This window comes from Nerophis lumbriciformis, linkage group LG24 (genome assembly GCF_033978685.3).
Source record: "Nerophis lumbriciformis linkage group LG24, RoL_Nlum_v2.1, whole genome shotgun sequence".
NCBI lineage: Eukaryota > Metazoa > Chordata > Actinopteri > Syngnathiformes > Syngnathidae > Nerophis > Nerophis lumbriciformis.
Window position 1 is genome coordinate 10,577,501 of NC_084571.2, and position 25,000 is coordinate 10,602,500.

The window sequence follows — 25,000 nt, forward strand, 5'->3', positions numbered from 1 at the left end:
CAAGTGCCAAAGTATAGGACTCTGATTTGTATACCTGTAAAGTAAGTTATAAAAAGCTAGCGTGCTAATTGTTAGCATGTGTCAAGTACTAAAATATAGAAATTAGATTTTGTATATCTGTAAAGTTAGCTATAATAAGCAATCATGCTACCTGTTAGCGTGTGTCTATTGCCATAATATAGAACTCTGATGTGTCTACCTGCAAAATTAGCTGTAAAAAGCGAGCATGCTAACTGTTAGAATGTGTCAAGTACCGAAATATAGGACGCTGGTTTGTATACCTGCAAAATTAGCTATAAAGACCTAGCATGATAACTGTTAGTGTGTTTAAAGTTCCAATGTAGAGGACTCTGATGTGCATACATGCAAAATTAGCTTTAAAAAGCAGACATGCTAACTGTTAGCATGTGTCAAGTACTAAAATATAGGACTCTGGTTCGTATACCTGCAAAATTAGCTATAAAGAGTTAGCATGCTAACTCTTAGCTGGTGTTAAGTACCAAAATGTAGGACTCTGTGTATACCAGCAAGGTTTGTTATAAAGAGCTAGCAGGCTAATTGTTAGCATGTGTCAAGTACCGAAATATAGGACTCTGGTTCGTATACCTGCAAAATTAGCTATAAAGAGCTAGCATGCTAACTGTTAGCTGGTGTTAAGTACCAAAATGTAGGACTCTGTATACCAGCAAGGTTTGCTATAAAAAGCTAGCAGGCTAATTGTTAGCATGTGTCAAGTACCGAAATATAGGACGCTGATGTGTATACCTGCAAAATTAGCTGTAAAAAGCGAGCGTGCTAACTGTTAGCATGTGTCAATACCGAAATATAGGACGCTGATGTGTATACCTGCAAAGTTAACTATGAAATGCTAGCCTGCTAACTGTTAACATCTGTCAAGTGCCAAAGTATAGGACTCTGATTTGTATACCTGTAAAGTAAGTTATAAAAAGCTAACGTGCTAACTGTTAGCATGTGTCAAGTACTAAAATATAGAACTTTGATTTTGTATATCTGTAAAGCTGGCTATAAAAAGCAATCATGCTACCTGTTAGCAGGTGTCTATTACCAAAATATAGAACTCTGATGTGTCTACCTGCAAAATTAGCTGTAAAAAGCGAGCATGCTAACTGTTAGCATGTGTCAAGTACCGAAATATAGGACGCTGGTTTGTATACCTGCAAAATTAGCTATAAAGACCTAGCATGCAAACTGTTAGCAGGTGTCAAGTACCACAATGTAGGACTCTGTGTATACTGGCAAATTTTGCTATAGAATGCTAGCATGCTAATTGTTAGCATGTGTCAAGTACCGAAATATAGGACGCTGATGTGTATGTGCAAAATTAGCTTTGAAAAGCAAGTATGCTTCCTAGCATGTCAAGTACCAACATATAGGACTCTTATGTGTATACCTTTTAAGACTAACTATTGAAAGCTAGCATGATAACTGTTAGCATTTGTCAAGTAGCAAGATTAGCTATAAAAAGCGAGCATGCTAACTGTTAGCATTTGTCAAATACCAAAATACAGCACTTTGGTTTATATACCTGTAAAATTAGCTATAAAGAGCTAGTAAACTTCCTGTTAGCATGTCAAGTACCAACATATAGGACTCTTATGTGTATACCTTTAAGAATAACTATTGAAAGCTAGCATGATAACTGTTAGCATTTGTCAAGCAGCAAAATTAGCTATAAAGAGCTAGCATGATAACTGTTAGCATGAGTCAAGTACCAAAACATAGGACTCTGTGGCGTATACCCATAAAAAATTAGCTGTAAAAAGTGAGTATGCTAACTGTTAGCATGTGTCAAGTACCAAAATATAGGACTCTGTGTATACCAGCAAACTTTGCTTTAGAAAGCTAGCATGCTAATTGTTAGCATGTGTCAAGAACCGAAATATAGGACACTGATGTGTATACCTGCAAAATTAGCTATAAAAAGCGAGCGTGCTAACTGTTAGCATGTGTCAAGTACCAAAATATAAGACTCTGATTTGTATACTGGCAAAATTTGCTATAGAAAGCTGGCATGCTAATTATTAGCACATGTCAAGTACCAAAACAAAAAATTATACCCATAAAATTAGCTGTAATAGACTGTCAAGTACTAAAATACAGGACTGGAGTGTGTATACCTGCAAAATGAGCTGTAAGGAGTGTGCATGTGTGAAATATGAGTGTCAATCACGTCTGCTAATGATCGGTTTCAGACGCTATTTGGTGCCATTAATCATGTCTGAGTGGAAATGAATGCAAAACTATGCACAGCACTAATGGTGAGAATGATTCAGGAGTGACACTGAAGTTGTTGCTAGGATACCACCAAGTATACCTGGGCTGCAAGTCGTCATGAGCACATATAATTGTCATTCACAAGGGGTCTCATGAATTAAGAGTTGAGTGGATTTCCTACTAAAAATACATGAGTTTAAATCTAGAAAACAACGTACGCAAGTACACATTCAGATGTAATAAGCTGTGATTGCAGGAGTTTGGTGGGTGGAGCGCCCAGGCCACGCCCCTCCACCTGGGGAAAGATCACCTCCCAATCTGTAGTTGGCACTCCAACCTTTTCCATGCGAGAGCCATGGACTTGGTGATGAAGAAGAAGGCGAGGAAGGTGAGGAAGAAGGAGAAAAAGGAAGAAGGCCAGGAAAGTGAGGAAGAAGAAGAGGAAGGCGAGGAGGAAGGCGAAGGAAGAAGGTAAGGATGACGACGAGGAGGAAAAAGGAAGAAGGCGAGGAAAGTGAGGAGGAAGGCGGGGAAGAAGGGGGAGGAAAGTGAGGAAGTAGGAGAGGAAAGTGAGGAGGAAAGTGAGGAAGGTGAAGAAGAAGGCGAGGAAGAAGGAGAGGAAGAAGGTGAGGAAGAAGGAAAGGAGGAAGGCGAGGAACAAGGTGAGGAAGAAGGAAGAAGGCGAGGACGAAGAGGAGGAAGGGGAAGAAGGAAGAAGACGAGGACGAAGATGAGGAAAGTGAGGAAGAAGGAGAGGAGGAAGGAGAAGAAGGAAGAAGGCGAGGAAGACGAGGAAGAAGGTGAGGAAGAAGGTAATAAGAGGGTGAGGAAGAGTGCAAGGAAGGAGAGGAAAGTGAGGAGGAAAGTGAAGAAGGTGAGGAAGAAGGCGAGGAAGGAGAGGAGGAGGAGGAAGGAGAGGAAGAAGGAGAGGGAGGGGGTGAAGAAGAAGGAGAGAAAAGTGAGGAGGAAAGTGAGGAAGGTGAGGAAGAAGGAGAGGAGGAGGAAAGAGAGGAAGAAGGAAAGGAAGAAGGCGAGGAACAAGGTGAGGAAGAAGGAAGAAGGCGAGGACGACGAGGAGGAAGGAGAAGAAGGAAGAAGGCGAGGACGAAGATGAGGAAAGTGAGGAAGAAGGAGAGGAGGAAGGAGAAGAAGGAAGAAGGCGAGGAAGACGAGGAGGAAGGTGAGGAAGAATAAGAGGAAGAAGGTAATAAGAGGGTGGGGAAGAGTGCAAGGAATAGGAGAGGAAAGTGAGGAGGAAGGTGAGGAAGAAGGAGAGGAGGAGGAAGGAGAGGAAGAAGGAGAGGAAGAAGGAAAGGAGGAAGGCGAGGAGGAAGGAAGAAGGCGAGGAACAAGGTGAGGAAGAAGGTGAGGACGAGGAGGAGGAAGGAGAAAAAGGAAGAAGGCGAGAACGAAGATGAGGAAAGTGAGGAGGAAGGAGAAGAAGGAAGACGAGGAGGAAGAATAAGAGGAGAGTGCAAGGAAGAAGGAGAGCAAAGTGAGGAATTAGGAGAGGAGGAAGGCGAGGAAGGAGAAGGACAAGAAGGGGAGGAAAGTGAGGAGGAAGGAAGAAGGCGAGGAAGAAGGTAATAAGAGGGTGAGGAAGAGTGCAAGGAAGAAGGAGAGGAAAGTGAGGATATAGGAGAGGAGGAAGGAGAGGAGGAAGGCGAGGAAAGAGAAGAAGGAAGAAGGCGAGGAGGAAGGAGAATGAATAAGGCGAGGATGGCGAGGAGGAAGGAGAGGAAGAAGGTAATAAGAGGGCAAGAAAGAAGGGGAGGAAGAAGGTAATAAGAAGGAGAGGAACAAGAAGAGGAATAAAATAAGAAGGAGAGGAAGAAGGTAATAAGAAAGAGAGGAACAAGGAGAGGAGGAAAGTAATAAGAAGGAGAGGATGAAAGTAATAATAAGAAGGTGAGGAAGACAGTGATGAAGGTCAGATGTAATCTTAGACTTGGAGTGGTCAGATTGTCCATGAAGAACAACAAGTCCTCATTTCTCAGTGAAACATTCCAGGTTATGTTGAACCTTTGCACATTCAGCTGGAGAGATGACCGTGTAAAGTTCAAGTGCTTCTATTAAACTGTGCTTCACTGGCAAGGCAAAATTGTATTTTCCTTGCACCCCTGAACTATCTTTGTAGCCTTCAATCTTTATTGTCATTGCACTTGAAAAGTGCAACAAAATTAGTTTTCAGTGCAACCTTCCAAAAACAGACATACAGGGAGTAGACAGAACAGAAAGTCTGATGGGTCGCCAGCTCGCGGCGCCGCTTAAAGAGGTAGGAAGGAAAGGTAAACAACTCTCAAACTAAGGTCTTATGGGGGTCTCAGTTTGAGACCAGGAAAAAACATTGAGAAACAATCAGCACATATTCATGAACACGTTACATCACACAAAAACGCGAGACTTGCAACAGTACGGTAAATTGTGGACTAAAAGCCGCTACTTTTCCCCTACACTTTGATCCCTGCGGCTTATAAAACGGTAGGGCTAGTTCATGGGTTGTTTTTCCGCTGACGGCCATATTACGAATAGTTTAAGAAAAAACTGATTTGTGCTACGGCGCCATCTTTAGGGCAAGTTCGCTTACTACAGGTACAACTGCCCATCCGTCTTTTAGCCGTCCATAACGTTCTACTCATATGGGTTCTTCATTCATCACTCCAAGCAACGTTTGTTAGATTACAATATAATTTGGGATGATGTTTGATAAGAAATTATCGAGTTCGAGCCCATTATCGAATCCTTTTATCGAACTGATTCCTTATCGATTCTCTTATCGAATCCAGATAGGTTGTTGTATATGGAAAAAAACACAATATTCGATTTAACAAAAGCTCACTTTTATTTTGTAAGAAAAAAATAAAATAAAACAAATAAATGAATATTGACTGTTACCCCCCTAAAAAAATAAAATACAATTTTTTTGACTGTTGTTACCCAAAGTTTATTAAGTGGGATTTTTCAGAAAAACAAATATATACAGTAATACAAACACAACCTGTCTCTGTGATCACTATAGGTGTATAAATAATAATATAGTGTTAAATAAAATCAGTCCCTTGGGCACAAAACTGAAAATAATACAGCTCTCCAAAAAGTGCACTTCTACTGCTATTGGAACATACTAACTACACACACTATGACACTAAGAACACCACAGTCATCAATCAACAATTCTTCCCCCCTTACATGAGAGCGAAGCCTGGCAATAATTGCATATTGCCTGTTCTGGCCTTACTATACGTGTTGAGGTTATACAGCCTGGCAGACAGCTAACAAACAATCCAAAGCAGATTAATCCATTTAGGCTCTTTATTGTTGTTGATCTTGCTTGGTCTTTTCCTATATTTACTTTTGTCTTGCACTGGACTGTTATTTTTTTTTCTTCTTAAACTGAAATACACACAATGACAAATGTATAAGCTATGTGATTCAATTAACATACTGAAATGTAATACATTATATGTAAATATTAGCTTCACACAAATATACAGTACTATCATCAAGCAAATACTTCTGAGTGTTGAAACTATTTCGATGGTGGAAATATACGACTGGCAGTCATTTTAAATCCTCAAAACATCCATTGAAACAGTGCACAAAAATCGTTTTTCAATAAACATCTTAGTATCAAACTTAACGACTTTCCAACTTAATATTGAGTTACATAAACAAGTTAAACAGTTTACTTACAGACTTATCTTTTCCAAGGCTTGTCAGAGCTAACACAACTTGTCTACTTCTCAATTGTCTCAACTGATGACGCGTAGTATTTTTCATATCGCCACAAGGTGTCAGTAAGAGTCTACAATCAAATGGGCATAACATTGCATGTCCCACAGGGCATTTCCTGTACGTGGGAAGGGATTCGTTCCCAGGGATTCGAATAAAGAACCAACTCTTTTTCTTTACTATAGTGGCCTCTATAACGGGAACCGGTTCTCAAAAAGGGATTAGAGTCCATGGAATCGGTTCTTTTCTTATCGAACAACCGGGAGAGCCGATTTCGAACATCATCCCTAAATATAACTAAAACAAGTCTTACTTACTAAAGCGCCCCATGTGTGACGTTTGTAGGAGTGTTTTCATGCATATTTGTACGTGCTATCGTAATGTAACAAAGCTAGCATTGATAGCATTAGCTAACATGTCTGCGAGTGTCTGTGTTAGTATTATCAACTTACAATGGCATTATTGTTTTGTTTCAAGTTTCACAAATTCTTTAGCAAATTCACCAAAACCTCACCGTTTTTGAGTCTTGTCAAGCTGATTGGAGAGCTAGCTTGTACAGCTACTGGGCCCAGCTACTGTTTTGTTTGATCATCCGTTTTACTGCCCTTTTACCGACACCGCTTGGAAACAATTTATTTATTTATTTATTATGTAAATAAACATTAATACAATATTTATGTTGTATATAACTCATTGCACAACGTATATATCTGCGACTTATAGTCCAACGCAGCTAATATATGGAACTTTTTTTTTTAACTAAAATGTAGTGGGTGTGGCTTATATACCGGTGCATTCAAGAGGCCGTAAAATCCTGTCTTATTTTAGTATTATTTTCCTGTTTAGTGTGATTCCCATTCCAGCGCTCTTATGTCTAGTTTGCACTTCCTGTTTTCCTTCCTCCTCTTCCACTCAGCACTAACCACCTCACCTGTCCCTGGTTGTCAATCAGAATGTTTCTTTAAATGTCCTTTGAGCAAGGTTGGATCATTGTGTTGTGTTTTGTGTTGTTCCTACACTCACTCCAGCAAAATACATTGTAGCCGTCATCTGTGTAGATCCGGTTTTTGCGACCACTTCACGTGCACTCCCGAGCTGCACTAATTTTCATTTACATTAGTTAAATATACATTCTACCTGCATTCTGCCTGCGTCTCGAGGCCAGTCAGTAACTTCCTGACAAATTGGAGGTTTTTTTTGGTTATGTTGAGTGCGCTATTGACCTAATTTTGCTCCTAGGAATGGTTTTGTTGTCGTTTATAAGCCAGAACAAGGACAAGATAAGAGATTCAAGAAGGCAGCGTCACCCGTGATGAGAATTGACCTCACCGTGAAACATTGGTAAGTAACTCCATGTTTTTGATTGTCACACATTTTTTTTATTTCCATGATGGTTCTCAGAAAAGCCTGATTGCATGTTGTTTCCATGATGGGTTTTGCCCTCTCTCGCTGGCTGCGAGATGTTTCCGTGGGATGACAGAGGAACAATTTGTACTCCTATCATCAGAACATACTGTATGAAATCAAAACACACGTTTTAAGACCCTCTGCTCTCTTTGTTCAATCATATTCATTTGTATTCCGGTCTCCAACAAACACGATCAAATATGGAGAGCAAATTATGCATCACAACTCCAGAGGGAGCCCCGGAAAAAAACACCAAAAAACATCTAATTAAATAATAACGCATTAATCGTTTCTACTAGTGTTTATAGCAGTCATACGATTGCAATTGTTCATCAGAATAATCCCAGAATCACGCAAATCCTTTGTTGTGGAAGCAGTTAATGTTTTTGCATTTTACAATTTATTAAGGAAACATATGTATTATTGTTATTTAAAGATTAAAAAAAAAGGGCTGTTCCGTCTTCGAGTCGTCCATAGCGTTTCTATTTGTATGGATTCTTCATTCATCACTCCAATCAAGGTTTGTAAGTTTTTACAATATAACTATAACAATTCTTACTTACTAAACCGTCCCGTGTGTGACGTCTGTGGGACTGTTTTCATGCATATTTGTACCTGCTATTGTGATGTAATGAAGCTAGCGTCTTTAGCATTAGCTAATATGCTAACACGTATACGAGTGTCTGTGTTAGTAGTATTACCTTTAAAACGGCTAATATATGAAAACATTTAAAAAAAATTAAAAAAATGAGTGTGTGTGTATAGAGTATTTTTTTTTAGCACTGCACAATAGTATGCAAACTATTTTTTTAAATCAGTGTGTTGGGTTGGGCTCTCTGGGTACCTGGGGCTGTACTTTGGCTCCTACACACACTGGGAGACAAATATATTGTACGTACAAATACACATACATACTCACATACGCACAATAATGTGTACTTATATACATACATACGTATATTCATTCATTAATGCATACATACATGCATACAAAGGCACATACCCACATACATAGGTACCTACGCTCCCACATACATACACAAATACAGTACATACCTACACACACGGTACATACATCCACACATACATTCACTGTACAAACATACATATACACATACTGTACATGTACATATACATTCACTGTACAAACATACATAGACACATACTGTACATGTACATATACATTCACTGTACAAACATACATATACACATACATGTCCATATACATTCACTGTACAACCATACATATACACATACATGTACATATACATTTACTGTACAAACATACATCTACACATACATGTACATATACATTCACTGTACAAGCATACATATACGCATACTGTACATATACATTCACTGTACAAACATACCTATAGACATAATGTACATATACATTCACTGTACACATATACACGTACATGTACATATACATTCACACGAACATTCACTGTACAAACATACATATACACATACATTCACTGTACAAACATACATATACATTCACTGTACAACCATACATATACTGTACACACATGTACATATACATTCACTGCACAACCATACATATACACATACATGTACATATACATTCACTGTACAAACATACATATACACATACATGTACATATACATTCACTGTACAACCATACATATACACATACATGTACATATACATTTACTGTACAAACATACATATACACATACATGTACATATACATTCACTGTACAAACATACATATAGACATACATGTACATATACATTCACTGTACACACATACATGTACATATACATTCACTGTACAAACAAACATATAGACATAATGTACATATACATTCACTGTACAAACATACATATACACATACATGTACATATACAAACCCCGTTTCCATGAGTTGGGAAATTGTTAGATGTAAATATAAACGGAATACATTGATTTGCAAATCATTTTCAACCCATATTGAGTTGAATATGCTACAAAGACAACATATTTGATGTTCAAACTGATAAACATTTTTTTTTTTGCAAATAATCATTCACTTTAGAATTTGATGCCAGCAACACGTGACAAAGAAGTTGGGAAAGGTGGCAATAAATACTGATAAAGTTGAGGAATGCTCATCAAACACTTATTTGGAACATCCCACAGGTGAACAGGCAAATTGGGAACAAGTGGGTGCCATGATTGGGTATAAAAGTAGATTCCATGAAATGCTCAGTCATTCACAAACAAGGATGGGGCGAGGGTCACCACTTTGTCAACAAATGCGTGAGCAAATTGTCGAACAGTTTAAGAAAAACCTTTCTCAGCCAGCTATAGCAAGGAATTTAGGGATTTCACCATCTACGGTCCGTAATATCATCAAATGGTTCAGAGAATCTGGAGAAATCACTGCACGTAAGCAGCTAAGCCCGTGACCTTCGATCCCTCAGGCTGTACTGCATCAACAAGCGACATCAGTGTGTAAAGGATATCACCACATGGGCTCAGTAACACTTAAGAAACCCACTGTCAGTAACTACAGTTGGTCACTACATCTGTAAGTGCAAGTTAAAACTGTCCTATGCAAAGCTAAAGCCATTTATCAACAACACCCAGAAACGCTGTCGGCTTCGCTGGGCCTGAGCTCATCTAAGATGGACTGATACAAAGTGGAAAAGTGTTCTGTGGTCTGACGAGTCCACATTTCAAATTGTTTTTGGAAACTGTGGACGTCGTGTCCTCCGGACCAAAGAGGAAAAGAACCTTCCGGATTGTTATAGGCGCAAAGTTGAAAAGCCAGCATCTGTGATGGTATGGGGGTGTATTAGTGCCCAAGACATGGGTAACTTACACATCTGTGAAGGCGCCATTAATGCTGAAAGGTACATACAGGTTTTGGAACAACATACTGTATGTTGCCATCCAAGCAACGTGACCATGGACGCCCCTGCTTATTTCAGCAAGACAATGCCAAGCCACGTGTTACATTAACGTGGCTTCATAGTAAAAGAGTGTGGGTACTAGACTGGCCTGCCTGTAGTCCAGACCTGTCTCCCATTGAAAATGTGTGGCGCATTATAAAGCCTAAAATACCACAACGGAGACCCCCGGACTGTTGAACAACTTAAGCTGTACATCAAGCAAGAATGGGAAAGAATTCCACCTGAGAAGCTTCAAAAATGTGTCTCCTCAGTTCCCAAACGTTTACTGAGTGTTGTTAAAAGGAAAGGCCATGTAACACAGTGGTGAACATGCCCTTTACCAACTACTTTGACACGTGTTGCAGCCATGAAATTCTAAGTTAATTATTATTTTCAAAACATAAAAAATAAAATTTATGAGTTTGAACATCAAATATCTTGTCTTTGTAGTGCATTCAATTGAATATGGGTTGAAAAGGATTTGCAAATCATTGTATTCGGTTTATATTTACATCTAACACAATTTCCCAACTCATATGGAAACGGGGTTTGTATATGCCCATATCGGCTGTACAAGTTTACTTTACAAAAGAGAAGTGTGGGATACTTCTCTTGTTGCCTTACTTGTATTTGACTTTATTACAAGTATTTATATTATCATTTGGTGCAGCCAGGAGGGGATAGAAAGAGAAAAAAAGGAAGACGGGAGAAATTGTGGGGACGAGAGGGGGATAAGAGAGAGAGACAAAAACAGCAGCAAACACAACAACAACAACAATAGAGCAACATCAGCAAATACGATATGGAATCTGCATTATTTATGCCTGCTTGATGTTACATTCAGGTTCCTAATTTTTATTTGATTCTATAAACGCCATTTTGCACCCGCCAACATGAACCCCGCCAACAAATCCCACCAGCGCCCGCTCACTGAAATGTTCTGCCGTCTGTAATCCGGCCTTTCAAGTGTGTACCTTCGCACATGTAGGTTACTTACACAACAGTGCTCGCAGACCTCATGCTGGGGTTTGGCAACCGTTTCTCACTCTCAGTCCTGGTAATGAGAGTTGGAAGCGCTGACAACATGATGTCGCTGTCTTCTCCCAGTCCATCTTTCATTGCACCTTATTTGTGCTCATCTTTGCTCTCATTGCTCAGACAACACTCTTTTTTTTTTTCTTTAGTTTTAGATGTTTTTAATTGGATGATCGGTCAGTATCGCATGATTTTCTGAAAAAGTACAATTGCCCTCAATGCCTTTAAATAGGAGTGTAAACTATTTTTCTTCTAGATTTAATCGCAATTCTTATGATTCTTAATCGATTAAAAAAAAGTCTAAATGTAATACACAAATTTATCAGAGCTGTTTATCTATATTATGGAGGACTGTAGTTAATCAAAGAACTGGCACCCAATGTTAATTTACAAAACCAACAATTTTCAATGGGATACAGGTCTGGACTACAGGCAGGCCAGTCTCGTACCCGCACTCTTTTACTATGAAACCACGCTGTTGTAACACGTGGCTTGGCATTGTTTTGCTGAAATAAGCAGGGGCGTCCATGATAACGTTGCTTGGATGGCAACATATGTTGCTCCAAAACCTGTATGTACCTTTCAGCATTAATGGTGCCTTCACAGATGTGTAAGTTATCCATGCCTTAGGTACTAATACACCTCCATACCATCACAGATGCTGGCTTTTGAACTTTGCGCCTGGAACAATCCGGATGGTTCTTTTCCTTTTTGTTCCGGAGGACACGACGTCCACAGTTTCCAAAAACAATTTGAAATGTGGACTCGTCAGACCACAGAACACTGTTCCACTTTGTATCAGTCCATCTTAGATGAGCTCGTTCGGGCCCAGTGAAGCTGGCAGTGTTTCTGGGTGTTGTTGATAAATGGCTTTGGCTTTGCATAGTAGAGTTTTAACTTGCATTTACAGATGTAGCGACCAACTGTAGTCACCGAAAGTGTTTTTTTTAAGTGTTCCTGAGCCCATGTGGTGATATCCTTTACACACTGATGTTGCTTTTTGATGCATTACTGCCTGAAGGATCCAAGGTCACATGCCTTGCCGCTTACATGCAGTGATTTCTCCAGATTGTCTGAACCTTTTAAAGATATTACGGAACGTACATGGTGAAATCCCTTAATTCCTTGCAATAGCTGGTTGAGAAATGTTGTTCTTAAACTGTTGGACAATTTGCTCACGCATTTGTTCACAAAGTGGTGACCCCTCGCCCCATCCTTGTTTGTGAATGACTGAGCGTTTCATGGAAGCTGCTTTTATACCCAATCATGGAACCCACCTGTTCCCAATGAGCCTGTTCACCTGTGGGATGTTCCAAATAAGTGTTTGATGAGCATTCCTCAACTTTCTCAGTCTTTTTTGCCACTTGTGCCAGCTTTTTTGAAACCTGTTGCAGGCATCAAATTCCAAATGAGCTGATATTTGCAAACAACGTTTTCCAGTGTGAACATTAAATATCTTGTCTTCGCAGTCTATTCAATTGAATATAGGTTAAAAAGCATTTGCAAATCATTGTATTTTGTTTTTATTTACGATTTACACAACGTGCCAACTTCACTGGTTTTGGGGTTTGTAAAAAAAAGTATTGATTTCGAATCAAGAATTGTTTTGCATCAAGAATCGATTCTGAATCGAATAGTTATCTTCATGAATTGAATTGAATCGGAATCGTGAGGTGCCCAAAGATTCACAGCCCTACCTTTTTATTGCCGATCACAAACGCTGACACCATCTGGCGATTCGATTCGATTCTTCGGGGTAACGATTTTCGATTCAAAACGATTCTCAATTTCAAAACCTTTTTTATTTATTTTATTTTATTTTTTTAAACATTGGGTGCCAATTCTATGACTAAGTACAGTCCTACATACAATGGATAAAAAGTTCTGATAAATGTTTATATTACTTAAAGGAAAACTGTTTTTGTTTAATAAAATTTGACCCAAACATTTGATAAAGTGGCTGGACAGGACAGATTTTTGGGAAAAAATAAATAAATAAATAACTTTTATTTTTGATTGAGAATCGTTACAAATAAGAATCGTGATTAATTCGAAAATCTTTTTTTTTTTTTTTTTTTACACACCTACTCTGAGATGTGTACCTGGAAAAATGTGTTTAAAATGCTAGCCTGCTAATGTTAACTAGCATCAAGTACCAAACTATGACTGAGGTGCATACCTGCTAAATTAGCTAAAACATTTTGCACGTTAATGTTAGCATGCTAAAATGCTCGTCGTAGCATGTGACAAATACCAAAAAAATCACTCTGAGGTAGGCCTGTGAATTTTTGGGCACCACACAATTTGATTAGATTCAAAACGATTCTTAATTCAAAACCTTTTTTATTTTATTTTATTATTATTATTATTATTTTTAATTTGATTTAATTTTTATTTTTTAATTTTTTTTTATACATATAAACATTGAGTGCCAGGTCTATGACTCTCTCTAGTCCTAAATAAAATGGATAAACAGTTTGTATTACTTAAAGGAATACCGGTTTTGTTTAATAAAATTTGACCCAAACATTTGATAAAGTGGCTGGACAGGACAGGTTAAAAAAAATAAAAAATAAATAAATAAATAATATATATATATATATATATATATATATATATATATATATATATATATATATATATATATATATATATATATATATATATATTAAAAAATAATAATCAAATTTTAAACGCTATCCTCGAGTTGGCAACAGGCCATCTTGGGCCACTAATCACTATAACTAGCAACTGGCGCGCTAATAACTAAATAGAAACTTAGCTGGCAACGGGCGCACTCATCGGTAGCTGACGTCTCGCACCGCTATTGGTTATCTAGTAACGAGCGCCCTAATAACGAGGTCGAAACTAGCTCACTAATCTCTAGTTGGCAATGTGTGCCCTAATCGCTAGCTGACATCTTGCGCCGCCAACAGGTAGGATGTAACTATATTGGTAATCGCTAGCTATCATAAATGCAAACATGGATATAAATATTTAAATATTTCAACCCAAAAAAACAACAATGCCTGCAGTACATCTTGGACCCCCTGGGGGTCTTGGACCCCCTGTTGAAGACATAATTAAGCCTGTAGCCAAATAGTTTTTCCTGTTATTATATTATGCACTATTCAAATTAGCTAAATATCCCAGCCTTGAATATGAAACATAATAGAGTCGGATCGTTGATTAATTTTGCAGAATAATTATGTGATGAATTAGCATGAAGTTAACTGCTGTTTGTCTGATTATGTCTCATTTTTAATCATTTTACGGACAAAAGCTCCATGTCTGACTTGGAAAAAAATCCATCTTCCTTCCCTCCAGCTTTATTTGCCAGCAAACGTCACACACGTCTTTAACCTTTCCCTCCTATTTCATGTGAGCACGCACACAAATGCCATCAGCATGTCATTATCATAAAGCACGCCTGAGGGGAAGAAGAAATACTTGTGATGTTTGGACGTATACATGACCTTCTCCCACTCTCAGTAGTTTGCGTTCGGGCTTATCGTTCTCAAATTATTTAATCATATTCCTTACGTGTGTGTGTGTGTGTGTGTGTGTGTGTGTGTGAACACCGAGTCAAATTGCTATTATATTTGAGAATATGTAATATGACACCTGATTCAATAAATCAGTGGTTCTGTTACTGCAGTGGTGTTTAAGGTCTGCTCAATTGTATCAACTCTCGCTCCATTCTAGAAACGCCTCAAACCATAGAATTTGCAATTCCGATACGCGTGAGTGGAACTGAAATGCTTGAATGTCCAGGGTGAGTGGAGTGTGTGGATGTTGGAACAGTTCGAAACGGTTGAGAAATGTGGGATATAGAGAGGTTTGTATATTGCCCATTCATTTTCAATGGGGGCAAATTCCTGGTAATTTCAGGTAATCAGGGAAATATGCTTGCTTGAATGTCCAGGGTGAGCGGAATGTGTGGATGGTGGATCGATTCAAATCGGATATGGGATTTGCAGTCCATTGTATATTACCCATTCATTGTCAACAGGGAGAAAATTACTGGAAATTCCAGGAAAACCGTGAATTTTGGTAAAGGGAAAACATGATTTGCGTTCGTGGGGGTGGATTGATGGTTGAAAGGTTGTATTCGGGTTTAAAAAATGCGAAACATTTTGAGAAATGTTCCCATTAATTTTAATGGGAATTCCCTGGACATTTGGGAATTTCAGTAAAAACGGGAACTTTTGGAAATATTGATACTAGCACAATTGTCCGAGATGATATGATTGGGTTGGTGTTGGAAGTTTTTCAATTGGTGGAAAAATGTTGATGTAGTAACAGTTTGAGTTTAAATGGCTGTTTCGGAATTCCTGGAATTTCGGGATAACTGGGAATATGTAAAAAAAAGAAAAAAAGAATAAAACACATTTTTTGAAGGTAAAATGGTCAGAAACGGTTGAAAAATATGGACTGTGAAAACTTTCCAAGAAGAGGTGAAAATTGGGTTTTGGAAAACTGGGTTTTGGAAAACTGGGAATTCCTGGAATTTTTTTCAACTTAGAAAATGGCAGTTGGATTGTCCAAGGTGAGCGGAGTGTGTGGATGGTGGAACGGTTTAAATTGGATCAGAAATTTTGGATATGCAGTCGATTGTATATTTCACATTCATTACCGGAAATTCTGGGAAAACCGTGAATTTTGGCAAAGGGAAAACAGGATTTGGTTCGTGTGGAAGAGGTTGATGGTTGAAAAGTCGGATTTGGGTTTAAAAAAATGTGGAAAACTTTGAGAAATGTTCCCATTCATTTGAATAGGAATTTCCCGGACATTTTTGAATTTCGGTAAAACCGGGAATTTTTGAAAATATTGATACCAGCACAATTGTCCTGGATGATATGAATGGGTTACTGTTGGCATTTTTTGAATTGATTGAAAAATGTTGATGTAGTAACATTTTGAATTTAAATGTCTGTTTTGGAATTCCTGGAATTTCAGGAAAAAAAGGGAATTTGCAAGAAAAGAAAAATGGTAGTTTTGCTGTCCCAGCTGAGAGAAATGTTTTGTTGGCGAAATGGTCGGAAATGGCTCAATAAATGTGGACTGTGAAAACTTTCCAGTAAGAGGTGACAATAGGGTTTTGGAAAACCGGGAATTCTGAAAATTCTTGCAATTTTTGGGAAGTTGGAAAATAGTAGTTTGATGGTCCAAGGTGAGCGGAGTGTGTGGATGTTAAATTGGATCAGAAATGTGGGATATGCAGTCGATTGATATTTCTCATTCACTACCGGAAATCCTGGGAAAACCGTGAATTTTGGTAAAGGGAAAACATGATTTGCTTTCGTGTGGGTGGGTTGATGGTTGAAAAGTCGGATTCAGGTTTAAAAATGCGAAAAACGTTAAATGTTCCCATTCATTTGAATAGGAATTTCCTGGACATCTGTAAATTTCAGGAAAACCGGGAATTTTAAAAAAAATTATATACCTACCACAATTGTCGTAGATGCTATAAATAGGTTGGTGTTGGAATTTTTTTAATCGGTTTAAAAATGTTGATGTAGTAACAGTTTGAATGGCTGTTTCGGAATTCCTGGAATTTCGGGAAAACCGGGAATTTGTAAGGGAAAAAAATGGCAGTTTTGTTGTCCCAACAAAGAGAAATGTTTTGATGGTGAAATGGTCGGAAATGGTTGGAAAATGTGGACTGAGAAAACTTTCGAGGAAGAGGTGAAAATAGGGTTTTGGAAAACCGTGAATTCCTGGAATTGTTGTAAACTTGGAAAATGGTAGTTTGATAGTCCAAGATGAGTGGAGTGTGTGGATGGTGGAACGGTTTAAATTGGATCAGAAATGTGGCATATGCAGTCGATTGTATATTTCACATTCATTACCGGAAATTCCGGGAAAACTGTGAATTTTGGTAAATTGCGTTCGTGTGAGTGAGTTGATGGTTGAAAAATTGGATTTGGGTTTCAAAAATGCGAAAAACTTTGAGAAATGTTCCTATTCATTTAAATAAGAATTTCCTGGACATCTGGGAATTTCGGGAAAACCGTGAATTTTTGAAAATATTGATACCAGCCCAATTGTCCTAGATGTTATGAATAGGTTGGTGTTGGAATTTTTTTAATCGGTTGAAAAATGTTGACGTAGTAACAGTTTGAATTTAAATGGCTGTTTCGGAATTCTTGGAATTTCGGGAAAACCGGGAATTTGTAAGAAAACAAAAATGGTAGTTTTGTTTTCCCAACAATGAGAAATGTTTTGAAGGTGAAATGGTTGGAAACGGCTGGAAAATGTGGACTGAGAGAACATTCCAGGAAGAGGCAAAAATAGGGTTTTGGAAAACCGTGAATTCCTGGACTTTTTTTCAACTTGTAAAATGGTAGTTTGATTGCCCAAGGTGAGTATAGTGTGTGGATGGTGGAACGGTTTAAATTGGATCAGAAATGTGGGATTTGCAGTCAATTGTATATTTCACATTCATTACCGAAAATTCCAGGAAAACCGTGAATTTTGGCAAAGGGAAAACATGATTTGCGTTTGTGTGAGTGAGTTGATGGTTGATAAGTCGGATTTTGGTTTGAAGAAATGTTCCCATTCATTTGAATAGGATTTTCCTGGACATCTGGGAATTTCGGGAAAACCGGTAATTTAAAAAAATATTGATACTAAATGTCCTAGATGAAATGAATGGGTTGGTGTTGGAATTTTTTTAACCGATTGAAAAATGTTGACGTAGTAACAGTTTGAATTTAAATGGCTGTTTCGGAATTTCGGGAAAACCGGGAATTTGTAAGAAAACAAAAATGGTAGTTTTGTAGTCCCAACAATGGGAAATGTTTTGAAGCTGAAATGGCTGGAAAATGTGGACTGAGAGAACATTCCAGGGAGAGGCGAAAATAGGGTTTTGAAAAACTGGGAATTCCTGGAATTTTTTTCAACTTGTAAAATGGTAGTTTGAAGGTCTAAGATGAGTGGAGTGTGTGGATGATGGATCGATTTAAATTCGATCAGAAATGTGGGATATGCAGTCAATTGTATATTTCACAATCACTACTGGCAATTCCGGGAAAACCGTGAATTTTGGTAAAGGGAAAACATTTATTGCGTTGGTTTGAGTGAGTTGATGGTTGAAAAATTGGATTTGGGTTTAAAAAACGCGAAATACTTGAGAAATGTTCTTATTCATTTTAATAGGAATTTCCTGGACATCTGGTAATTTCAGTAAAACAGGGAGTTTTTTTTAAAACATAGATACTAGATAATATAAATGGGTTGGAATTTTTTTAATTGGTTGAAAAATGTTGATGTACCGGTAGTAACAGTTTGAATGGCTATTTCGGAAATCCTGGAATTTCGGGAAAACCAGGAATTTGTAGGAAAATAAAATTGGCAGTTTTGTTGTCCCAACAAAGAGAAACGTGTTGAAGGTGAAATGGTCAGAAACGGTAGAAAAATGTGGACTGAGAAAACTGCTTCAAATGAGCAAAATACTGTCAATATTACAAGTTCCCTTTAACCTGTATTGTTAGCTGCCTCTTGCTAGCAGTATTTCCACTATTTAGAGCACACAGAAAGCGAGTTTCGAATGATGGGAAAACCTTTCTTTCACAGGCCAGCTCCTGCGTTTGTACACAAAGCAGCGATGAATTATTCCTCTCCGCCGGTCAGGGAGGTCGAGGGTGTCAAACCCGCGCATGGCGGCGGCCTGCCAGCTGCAGACTGCAAACATGCCGACTGTCCACAAACAAAGCGTGGTGCTCCCCACGAGGGAAATGCGGAAAGAGTCATGGGCGGTGTCAAAGCGCTCATAGTGCTTTTGTGTTTGGGCTCCTGGTCACGTGACCCCAGGGTCTGTTTGACGGTGTAATGCAGCGAGATAATGGCTGCTGCTGTCCTCCACTGAATGGGAATCAGAGAGAAGCCTGCAGAACTAAGTGCTTGTCACCCTGATTGTGTCTTCAAGTGTCTGAGGAATGACATTTATTAGGTCTTTCTGTTTGGTTCTTTCATAGCAGAACTTGATGGTCATCCAGTTTTGTCTTACTTTGACCATAGGGCTGGGCGAGTGTATGATCGATGGTGCAAAATGGTCACCATATATGTGTGTGTGTGTGTGTGTGTGTGTGTATGTGTGTGTGTGTGTGTATGTATATATATATATATATATTGTGTGTGTGTGTATGTATATATATATATATATATATATATATATATATATATATATATATATATATATATATATATATATATATATATATATTGTGTGTATATATGTATATATATATATATATTACTGTATGTGTGTGTATATATATATATATATATATATATATAGTGTGCGTGTGTATGTATGTGTGTGTGTATATATATATACTGTGTGCGTGTGTATGTATGTGTGTGTGTATATATATATATATATATATATATATATATATATATATATACACACAATATATACACACAATAAATAAATATATATATATATATATCTATATATATATATATATATCTGTGTGTGTGTATATGCTGTGTATATTTGTATGTATATATTTGTATACGTATATGTATGTATATATTTGTATATATGTGTGTGTATGTGTATAAATATTATATATATATATATATATATATATATGTGTGTGTGTACACACACACACACACACACATATATATATATATATATATATATATGTATATACAGTATAGTATGTATATATATATATATATATATATATATATATAGAAAATATATATATATGTATATACAGTATAGTATGTATATATATATATATATATATATATATATATATATATATATATATATATATATATATATATATATATATATATATATATATATATATATATAAGGGCATTTTCTTGATTTCGTTGTGCTTCTTCTTCTCTGCTGAGCACAACATTACCAAGAACAATCATGGCGCGTTTGCCTTTGAAAAGCACTCTGCATGAAAGGACCAATCCGGATCCTCGTCAGGTGACCGGAGATCAGTTGAATTTGCAGTGGCGTGTATCAAAGTGAAAGTGAAACCACATAAGACAACAGGTGAAACTTATAAAGCATTCATCAGAAGGGTGACTTATTTATGTTTGCTCTGTGAATCGTGACAGGGATGCAAACGGAATGTATTTTGTGTTCAAGCGGAAAGAAAAGGTTGCAGGTGCAAGGGCAACTCACAAAACTGTTTCTTTTATGTCGTCCATATATATATATATATATATATATATATATATATATATATATATATATATATATATACAAACCCCGTTTCCATATGAGTTGGGAAAATGTGTTAGATGTAAATATAAAGGGAATACAATGATTTGCAAATCCTTTTCAACCCATATTCAATTGAATGCACTACAAAGACAAGATATTTGATGTTGAAACTCATAAACTTTTTTTTTTTATTTGCAAATAATAATTAACTTTGAATTTCATGGCTGCAACACGTGCCAAAGTAATTGGGAAAGGGCATGTTCACCACTGTGTTACATCACCTTTTCTTTTAAAAACACTCAATAAACGATTGGGAACTGAGGAAACTAATTGTTGAAGCTTTGAAAGTGGAATTCTTTCCCATTCTTGTTTTATGTAGAGCTTCAGTCGTTCAACAGTCCGGGATCTCCACTGTCGTATTTTACGCTTCATAATGCGCCACACATTTTCGATGGGAGACAGGTCTGGACTGCAGGCAGGCCAGGAAAGTACCCGCACTCTTTTTACGAAGCCACGCTGTTGTAACACGTGCTGAATGTGGCTTGGCATTGTCTTGCTGAAATAAGCAGGGGCGTCCATGAAAAAGACGGCGCTTAGATGGCAGCATATGTTGTTCCAAAACCTGTATGTACCTTTCAGCATTAATGGTGCCTTCACAGATGTGTAAGTTACCCATGCCTTGGGCACTAATGCACCCCCATACCATCACAGATGCTGGCTTTTGAACGTTGTGTCGATAACAGTCTGGATGGTTCGCTTCCCCTTTGGTCCGGATGACACAATGTCGAATATTTCCAAAAACAATTTGAAATGTGGACTCGTCAGACCACAGAACACTTTTCCACTTTGCATGAGTCCATCTTAGATGATCTCGGACCCAGAGAAGCCGGCGGCATTTCTGGATGTTGTTGATAAATGGCTTTCGCTTTGCATAGTAGAGCTTTAACTTGCACTTACAGATGTAGCGACAAACTGTATTTAGTGACAGTGGTTTTCTGAAGTGTTCCTGAGCCCATGTGGTGATATCCTTTAGAGATTGATGTCGGTTTTTGATAAAGTGCCGTCTAAGGGATCGAAGGTCACGGTCATTCAATGTTGGTTTCCGGCCATGCCGCTTACGTGGAGTGATTTCTCCAGATTCTCTGAACCTTTTGATGATATTATGGACCGTAGATGTTGAAATCCCTAAATTTCTTGCAATTGCACTTTGAGAAACGTTGTTCTTAAACTGTTTGACTATTTGCTCACGCAGTTGTGGACAAAGGGGTGTACCTCGCCCCATCCTTTCTTGTGAAAGACTGAGCATTTTTTGGGAAGCTGTTTTTATACCCAATCATGGCACCCACCTGTTCCCAATTAGCCTGTTCACCTGTGGGATGTTCCAAATAAGTGTTTGATGAGCATTCCTCAACTTTATCAGTATTTATTGCCACCTTTCCCAACTTCTTTGTCACGTGTTGCTGGCATCAAATTCTAAAGTTAATGATTATTTGAAAAAAAAAAATGCTTATCAGTTTGAACATCAAATATGTTGTCTTTGTAGCATATTCAACTGAATATGGGTTGAAAATGATTTGCAAATCATTGTTTTACGTTTATATTTACATCTAACACAATTTCCCAACTCATATTGAAACGGGGTTTGTATATATATATATACATATATATATATATGTGTGTATATATATATTTGTGTATATGTATGTGTGTATATGTATGTGTATATATATGTGTATATGTATATGTGTATATATATATATATATATGTATGTATGTGTGTGTGTGTGTGTGTGTGTGTGTGTGTGTGTATATATATATATATATATATATGTGTATATGTATGTATGTACAGTATGTATATACTGTATATGTATGTATTTATATATATATATATATATATATATATATATATATATATATATATATATATATGTGTGTATATATGTGTATATGTATGTATATACAGTATGTATACACTGTATATGTATGTTTGTATATATATATATATATATATATAACTCCTCTCTGAGCTGCCACCTTAACATGGTAGAGGAGTTTGCGTGTCCCAATGATCCTAGGAGCTATGTTGTCCGGGGGCTTGATGCCCCCTCGTAGGGTCTCCCAAGACAAACTGGTCCTAGGTGAGGGATCAGACAAAGAGCAGCTCGAAGACCTCTATGAAGAAAACGATTAAGGAACCCAGATTTCCCTTGCCCGGACGCGGGTCACCGGGGCCCCCCTCTGGAGCCAGGCCCGGAGGTGGGGCACGATGGCGAGCGCCTGGTGGCCGGGCCTGTCCCCATGGGGCCCGGCTGGGCACAGCCCGAAGAGGCAACGTGGGTCCCCCCTCCAATGGGCTCACCACCCATAGCAGGGGTCATAGAGGTCGGGTGCGATGTGAGCTGGGCGGCAGCCGAGGGCAGGGCACTTGGCGGTCCGATCCTCGGCTACAGAAGCTAGCTCTTGGGACGTGGAACGTCACCTCGCTGGGGGGGAAGGAGCCTGAGCTAGTGCGCGAGGTGGAGAAGTTCCGACTAGATATAGTCGGACTCACTTCGACGCACAGCAAGGGCTCTGGAACCAGTTCTCTCGAGAGGGGCTGGACTCTCTTCCACTCTGGCGTTGCCGGCAGTGAGAGGCGACGGGCTGGGGTGGCAATTCTTGTTTCCCCCCGGCTCAGAGCCTGTACGTTGGAGTTCAACCCGGTGGACAAGAGGGTAGCTTCCCTCCGCCTTCGGGTGGGGGAACGGGTCCTGACTGTGGTTTGCGCTTACGCGCCAAACTGCAGCTTAGAGTACCCACCCTTTTTGGATTCACTCGAGGGAGTACTTGAGAGTGCTCCCCCGGGTGATTCCCTCGTTCTACTGGGGGACTTCAATGCTCATGTTGGCAGCGACAGTGAAACCTGGAGAGGCGTGATTGGGAAGAATGGCTGCCCGGATCTGAACCCGAGCGGTGTTTTGTTATTGGACATTTGTGCCCGTCACAGATTGTCCATAACGAACACCATGTTCAAACATAAGGGTGTCCATATGTGCACTTGGCACCAGGACACCCTAGGCCGCAGTTCCATGATCGACTTTGTAGTTGTGTCATCGGATTTGCGGCCTCATGTTTTGGACACTCGGGTGAAGAGAGGAGAGGAGCTTTCTACCGATCACCACCTGGTGGTGAGTTGGCTGCGATGGTGGGGGAGGATGCCGGAGAGACCTGGCAGACCCAAACGCATTGTGAGGGTTTGCTGGGAATGTCTGGCAGAGTCTCCTGTCAGAGAGAGTTTCAATTCCCACCTCCGGAAGAACTTTGAACATGTCATGAGGGAGGTGCTGGACATTGAGTCCGAGTGGACCATGTTCCGCACCTCTATTGTCGAGGCGGCTGATTGGAGCTGTGGCCGCAAGGTAGTTGGTGCTTGTCGTGGCGGTAATCCTAGAATCCGTTGGTGGACACCGGCGGTGAGGGATGCCGTCAAGCTGAAGAAGGAGTCCTATCGGGTTCTTTTGGCTCATAGGACTCCTGAGGCAGCGGACAGGTACCGACAGGCCAAGCGGTGTGCTGCTTCAGCGGTCGCAGAGGCAAAAACTCGGACATGGGGGGAGTTCGGTGAGGCCATGGAAAACGACTTCCGGACGGCTTCGAAGCAATTCTGGACCACCATCCACCGCCTCAGGAAGGGGAAGCAGTGCACTATCAACACCGTGTATGGCGAGGATGGTGTTCTGCTGACCTCGACTGCGGATGTTGTGGATCGGTGGAGGGAATACTTCGAAGACCTCCTCAATCCCACCAACACGTCTTCCTATGAGGAAGCAGTGCCTAGGGAGTCTGTGGTGGGCTCTCCTATTTCTGGGGCTGAGGTTGCTGAGGTAGTTAAAAAGCTCCTCGGTGGCAAGGCCCCGGGGGTAGATGAGATCCGCCCGGAGTTCCTTAAGGCTCTGGATGCTGTGGGGCTGTCTTGGTTGACAAGACTCTGCAGCATTGCGTGGACATCGGGGGTGGTACCACTGGATTGGCAGACCGGGGTGGTGGTTCCTCTTTTTAAGAAGGGGGACCGGAGGGTGTGTTCTAACTATCGTGGGATCACACTCCTCAGCCTTCCCGGTAAGGTCTATTCAGGTGTACTGGAGAGGAGGCTATGCCGGATAGTCGAACCTCGGATTCAGGAGGAACAGTGTGGTTTTCGTCCTGGTCGTGGAACTGTGGACCAGCTCTATACTCTCGGCAGGGTCCTTGAGGGTGCATGGGAGTTTGCCCAACCAGTCTACATGTGTTTTGTGGACTTGGAGAAGGCATTTGACCGTGTCCCTCGGGAAGTCCTGTGGGGAGTGCTCAGAGAGTATGGGGTATCGGACTGTCTGATTGTGGCAGTCCACTCCCTGTATGATCAGTGCCAGAGCTTGGTCCGCATTGCCGGTAGTAAGTCGGACACGTTTCCAGTGAGGGTTGGACTCCCCCAAGGCTGCCCTTTGTCACCGATTCTG

The 25,000-nt window shown here is 39.4% G+C and overlaps 1 protein-coding gene across 1 annotated transcript in view; it reads left to right on the top strand.

The window, feature by feature from the left end:
* Positions 1-25,000, top strand: part of LOC133620255 (alpha-1,6-mannosylglycoprotein 6-beta-N-acetylglucosaminyltransferase B-like) — a 357,389-nt gene that overhangs the window by 1,167 nt on the left and 331,222 nt on the right. The window contains exon 2 of the mRNA XM_072915959.1: positions 2,492-2,706. Coding sequence (XP_072772060.1) covers positions 2,492-2,706 — 215 coding nt within the window. The remainder of the gene's footprint in view (positions 1-2,491; positions 2,707-25,000) is intronic.